The 6771-nt window shown below is 36.5% G+C and overlaps 1 protein-coding gene across 10 annotated transcripts; it reads right to left on the bottom strand.

Annotated features, from left to right (window-relative positions):
* Positions 1-936: 936 nt before the first annotated feature.
* LOC102626504 (serine/arginine-rich-splicing factor SR34) lies at positions 937-6531 on the bottom strand. Of its 10 annotated transcripts, none has more exons than XR_008053226.1 (15): positions 6364-6531; positions 5406-5498; positions 4940-5005; positions 4750-4824; positions 4564-4666; positions 4431-4477; positions 4182-4239; positions 3734-3783; positions 3581-3637; positions 3371-3504; positions 3125-3226; positions 2742-2829; positions 2502-2590; positions 2168-2413; positions 1908-1941 (listed from the first exon to the last, which is right to left on the bottom strand). XR_008053226.1 is itself a non-coding variant. In XM_006479890.4 (14 exons), exons 2-14 carry the CDS (start codon positions 5490-5492, stop codon positions 1258-1260), a joined length of 900 nt encoding a protein of 299 aa, XP_006479953.1. In that variant the 5' UTR covers positions 5493-5498; positions 6364-6531; the 3' UTR covers positions 937-1257. The 10 variants fall into 10 exon arrangements, 3 of the variants coding, with proteins under 3 accessions (XP_006479953.1, XP_024954455.1, XP_006479954.1); XR_008053225.1 differs by having other exon boundaries at positions 2727-2829; XR_008053224.1 differs by having other exon boundaries at positions 2742-2902.
* Positions 6532-6771: the final 240 nt, after the last annotated feature.

Consider the following 6771-nt stretch of genomic DNA (forward strand, 5'->3'; position numbering starts at 1 on the left):
GTTCTTTTTGTATATATGAGCGACGGTTGGATGTATAAACTGATGAAATTCAGTCAAATTATGATTGTCACCACCTGTAAGTTACAGAAATACATATGTGACCATTATTTAAATGATGGTGTCATTCTACTTAATGTTATTTTTCAATTCAATTAACTCATACTAAAATTTTTTTCTATTGCCACAAATTAAAATATTTATTATTTTTTATTTATGTTGCCAGTTTGGTGACATACAACTTGATGATTTCGAATTTAATTATTTCTTTAAACAAGTAAAACATTAATGGTTTGTTTGATGGAAACTGATATAATCTATTACTGAGAGAACTAAATTATGTTTTAGTGATTTTTTATTTCATCCTCCAGCCCTACAAGCATTCCATAATTTGAAGAGACAAGCAATTGTCGCCTGTCGCGCAAGAGACGACATTCGTCGCTTGCAATTACAGAAACAAACATTTTGTGATTTAGAAAGACAAACACTTGTCGCCCGAGAGACATGTTCTATCTCCCCAAATTAGTTTGAATATTTTAGTTATTTCGCAGGTCAACTAACGATCAACCCGTATGTATACTAACATCAGGATAGGTAAATAAGAATACAATTAATCTCGTTATCTAAATAAAATTATATCAAATTTCAAGGAAAGTTTTTTAAAATAACCCATTATTGATCCAGTCTTTTCTGTTTGCGGACGATGGTGGAAATTTCGACTGGATCTCATAGTGAACCCAACGAGCGCCATACGTCAGAGTTGGGACCATTATGATTTTTGTCTCACGCACAACCCCACCTTTTCCAGTGAGTGGCATCTCATGTGCCCAACTTATCCCACGATAAGATACGATAAGAGCATTATTTCCTGAAACATTCAAATTATTGGCGGAACAACGCCAACTGAACCACTTCACCTGTCCTCATCTCACGCGCAAATGAAGCTAGAATTTGTAAAGCCACATAAATATAGAAATTCCCAGTTACAGGATTGAACAATAATAATGCCTCCGGATACTAATTTATTTGGACCAAACATCATGTGGAACCGGGTCCAGTAGTTAACTAGTTATCTCAATCCAGCCAAGTAATCTTCTTGATCCAATTCAAATAAAAGAAACACAAACTGTTCAATTCCATCAACCACCCTAGTACCACAAATCCACATCTATCAAGAATTCCAAATTTGCGAAGCATACAATAGATAAGGCAACATGGAATTTCGCCATTGTCCAGGGCATCCAAAGAAACAACCAAACCTCACCTGTCCAGACAATTTGCAACCAGGAATCAAATCATAACTTGTGCCAAACACAAAGCAATAGCGGGGAAGAAAAAAGTACATAATCAAAACCTCAAACTTTGTGAACAAAGAATGAAGGAAAAACATAGCTGAGAAGAATGAGACCTGGATAAACTCCTGCTCCTGCTTCTGCTCCCACTCGGGCTCCTGCTAACACTTCGCTTTTTGGGGCTTTTACTTATTTGTTTCTGTGCAGTCAATCATAGTTTTTGTAAGGCAGCCAATGACCAATAAAGGATACGAGTCAATAATGGACAAGCAAATTCTAAGCCTCCCAATCCCCACCAAAGAATAAGAGATTTGGCAAATAAAACCATTAACAGCATTGATACTTATCCAAGAAGCATATCAGCGAAACTTCATAAACATATTAATTACCAAATGAATTTAGGTTTACAACCTTTTTTACACTCTCCAGTTCATTATTTAGGTTTATAACTTTCTTACATTCTACAGTTCATTATTATTTATTTTATTTTTTTGGGGGGGTGGGGGGGTAAGGATAATTATTTTATATCTAAAACCTGCTGGATGAGTAGCCATATCAGTTTGGTCAGGATCCAATAATATAGCTGAAGAAACTTGAATAACATCAGAAATCACTTACAGGAGGCAACGGAGATCTGGATCTTGATCGTGATCTGCAAAAGTTCCACAAACAACCCAAATTTAAAATCCACTCGTTCCTTTTAAGAACTTTCATCCAAGAGCCTTGTGCCTCTTCCACGTCAAGATTTTACCATATTTAAAAGGGAATAAAGAGAGGGGGCAAAAAAAAAAACTTTAGCAGCTCAACACAGAACAAAATATCAGAGTTAATTCATAAATTTCCATCCACAAATAATACCTAACTTCAGAAAAATAAACCTTATTAAAGAATACTGCATTTTTAAGACACCAGTGGACATGAGAGAACCATGCTTCCCTACTGTACCACCAAATATCCAAGAGAATCCAGATGGCACGTCCTAATAGCTTGGCAATTGTTGAAGCAGAAAATGGCAAAGAAATTGTATCAACCGCTCATTGATCGAGACTTCCAGATCCAAATGGCACTTAATTCACTGAAATCCAGCTTTATTATTGCAATCCATTGTCTCCTTTGTTCCATATCTAGCACCATGGACATTGGTGATGCTAAATGCATTAGAACAGAGATACCATGAAGGTTTCCAAAGTTGCCCATCTGGAAAGAGCATACCTCTACACCCATAAGAGTTGCAAGCAATTGAACAATATCCCATCAAGATCCTAATATCCAATTCCCAGTTTGCAGCACATATCCATTATCTAAAAACACAAAAAGGCAATGTTCATACAGTAAAGAGAAAATGAAGACAGTTTTGACACCAGGATTTCTTTTTCAGTAACCCCATCCCATGGGAATAAGGCATAGAAGTCAAAAATAAAAATTCTATACACACACTTGGAAATTATTTACTCTTCATGTCTCAGGAAAATGTCACAGAAAATTGCAAGTGCGCAAGAATGTCTTCGCCACAATCCTTCCAAATCAACCCAGCTAAGATCTGATATAATTTACCCCAAGGTAAATTAATTTGATAGAATTACTCCAACCAATGTTTGCATGCACATGTCTCCCTTTACATGAGCATTACATGTTTCAAAGGAGAAGGTATATTAAAAATACTTGAGCGGCTTCAAGAAGAACCAATAATTTGAAATCAAATGAAATAAACTATGCAGAACTTAAAGCAATTTTAAAGTAAAGCTTCTATCTGTCAAATCAAGATTACCATAAGAAAGTATTAAGTTTCACGTACAATCCCAACATGCATAACAAAGGATAATAACGAAGCATACCTTGACAAAGAGCGAGGCTTTGATCCAGAGCGTGAGCGAGAAGCAGACCTTGATCTGGATCTATCAGGAGAACGGCGTGAAGATTTGGCTTTTGGAGACTTGCTGCATTGTGTTAAAAATGTTAATAAACACAGCTCATATTCTTCAACTGAACACACAATTTCGAATTGCTGCAATATGTCCACCACAAACAACAGCAATGCACATACTAACTATAACTTGTCTAAAAGATTAACATGAACTTACCTCTGACTACGACTCCGACTGTAACTTCGGCCACGACTGCGACTGCGGCTTCGGCTCTCACTCCGCCCTCTTGAATAAGATCGGCCACGACTAGGACTCTGGGATCCATCACGTCTATGATCATACTCCCTCACCTAATTGTCCATATCTTAGTAAGTATAATGCATCACCAAAGTACATTAATTTCAGAATATTCAGTGAGAGACTCACCCGAACATAAGCCCGAGAAAATGCATTCCTAAACTCAGAGTCATCAAGTTTTTTGATCTGCAGATGAAAACACAAAGTATACACGAGTAATCATCAAAAAACATGGACGAACATCACTGCTGATTACTCCATAATTAAAGGAGGATGACTTACTGCATGCTTCATATCATCATAGTTTGTGTAGTCCACAATGCCAGTTGTGCCTGCAAACAAAAAGAAAATAGATTAAAGAGAACAAAACGTAGGCATCTTTCCAAAAGTGAATATAATTCATAAAGCACAAAACTAAAGACATGGCAACTACTGGCTTCCAAAAGAATAAACCAAATGACTCCTCACAACTTTTGAGAATTGACATAACAATACTAAGTGAGTAATGATAACAAGAGTAAACTCATATTCACAGGAATAATGAGCGAAGACAAACAGAACATTATAACTCTGTCAAGAGCCCCCATTGCAGGGACAAGATAACGAGGATGATAAGACCACCAAAAAAAAAAAAAAAAATTCCAACATGGATAACTTAGGAAATTTTTACAACTCTGACAGTAATAATAAAGAAAACTTTACAAGCAAAGACTATTCCAATGTCGCCTACCACTGCCATCACGAAAAACTTGTGAGAAACAAACATCTCCTGCTCGACGCATGTGATCCTGCATAAATTCCATGAGTTCAAAACTCATTAGATACAAAGGAAACAAACCTGAAGACACACCCTACACAAACCACACACATGCCAGAATGCAGAGGGGTATGGATAATCAAATGGGGAGGAGAAAAAAGGAATTTCAATGATACAAGCCAACCATAAAAAATGAATGATACTAGAAGACAAAAATTTTACCTTAAGGTCTTGCCATGAAGCAGAAGAGGGTAATCCAGTGACTAACACTACATGTACAAAAATTTCGGTCATATTGTCTGCACCATATTATGTAACATAAAGCATAACCAAGTGCATGAAATGGAGTACACACCACGATATTCGGATCGCCTGGATACTCCACGTCCTCGGCCACTGCTGTGACTACTATGACGATCAGATGATGAACGGCCCCGCCCACCATGCGCAAGTTCCACCTGACAGATGCACATGATAGAAAATGAACTACACAACATCCATTCGACACATGCAACATACACTAACATTAAACAATAGATACCCGTAACCGATGCCCATCAAAATCATAGCCATCGCGACCACGAATTGCATCCTCAGCATCACGAGCCTCTTCAAACTATGATGGAGAATTGACTGATTAGAATGGACTACTGATTTTTTTTTTCCCCAAAAAAAAATGAAAAAGGAGAAAAGAAAGAAGATGAGTGGAAGGTAAGCATCTTTAAGCTCACCTCAACAAATGCATAACCAGGAGGCCTTGGCGGGATCTTCAGGTCAATGTGGGCTATAGGTCCATACTGTGATCAAAACGGAAATAAATAATAAGATCGCAATTCTAAAGCAAAATTTAACATAAAGCACAAAAAATCTTTTCAAAATCACACACATAATGAATAGAATGAAACACAACAAAGAGTGACTTCTATCATCCTACCAAAACCCTATATGAAACACAATGAACTTCATATTTTCCACTAAGTAAATTACTGAATGACCACTCACACTTGGTCCCCCAATGTACAGCTTATATTGTACACTCACAAGTAAATATGAAACAGCAGAGTATGTTATACATACATGGTCAACAAATTCATTGAAATTCATAATAACCCAAAAGTAAGAACTCAACAATATACTGGTAGATGTTCCTAAAATTCTTGTTCAATTAACTTGAAAATATGAAAAGCAAACCATCACCTTGTAAAACAGATCTTCCACTTCTCTCTCCCGAATATCACCAGGCAGGTTCCCAACATAGAGAGTTCTGCTTGCACGGCTGCTCATTTTTTCCTACGACAAACAACACAATTCAAAACCAAAAGTCTGTAACCTTCCATGTGTAAACAAATTATGCAATATCAAAAAATAAAAATTTAAAATTTAAAAAGAAAACCTTACCCATCAGAATCAAACAGGAAAAAAATAAGGAAACAGTCAATTCAAAATCAGATGCTGTTCACCTGCTCCATTTACTCAGAGCAAGAAAAGCAGAGGGCGCTTAGGGCCTATCTGGTAATGTTTTTTAAAACCATTTCTCCTTCTAACAGTAACCACTCTGCTCTCAATTCATTTGAGGAAATATGGCAAAAGAACCACGAAATAAAGCCAATGCATCAATAACAACAAATCATTCCCCTAAATTTGGATGCCACATCGAATTATCAACGGTATAATCGAGCACACACAGAGGCGTCACAGTAAATATATCCAAAAGACAGAATTAGCCAATAACGTTTATTTTATGCAAAATACCGATACCTTAGTACAGGAGATAGTGAAAAAATGTTTATCCTACACTAGCAAATCCGAGGCCTTGGTGTAGGAAATTGTGTACCACGAGAGAGGAAGAGCTGTCAAAATCTAGGTAAATTTTTATCGGTTCTTGATTTCTTGGTTTTATCGTCTCTTGATTCCTAGGGTTTCTTAATTGAAGAGGCTCTAGTTTCTTTCTATTTTTTTTTAAGAGGGAAGGATTTTAAGATAATTAGGGTTCAACAAGAACAGATATTGCAGTTTGCTAAAATCTTGATTTGCGAACAATCAGATTATCTGATTGTGTTTGGAATTTGTAAAGGAAAAACATGATTTTTAAGTGAAACTAAATATTCCTGTGGAAATATTTTTATTTAAATTGAAAGCAGAGATGAGAGCTTACCTGTAATGATGATTAAACGATAGTTGTGCACAAAGACTAAGAGCTTCGAAGATTAGGGTTTGAAATTGGGCGAGGGAAGGATGAATATTTATTGAAGGCCGTAGAGGGATTATGTGCTACCCGGTGTACGATATTGAGTCCTACGCTCTTCTCTCAGTGTAGAAAATTAGAAATCCATTGGCCTACTTGTCAGCACAACATGTATCACTACTTGTTAGTGGGCCTCCCGCGTGGGCCCCACGCGAACTCGAACAGCTTCAGCTGAACGAGAATGGCTCTTTATGCACTAAGGTCTAATAAGGCTACGTTTGACCAGAAAAATAATAAATAAATAAAAACATTATGCGAACTTTGTTTAAGTATTGGATTAAATTTTATTAATTATATTTAAAATGAAGTTAAATAGTA

This window comes from Citrus sinensis, chromosome 3 (assembly GCF_022201045.2).
Source record: "Citrus sinensis cultivar Valencia sweet orange chromosome 3, DVS_A1.0, whole genome shotgun sequence".
Taxonomy (NCBI): Eukaryota; Viridiplantae; Streptophyta; class Magnoliopsida; order Sapindales; family Rutaceae; genus Citrus; species Citrus sinensis.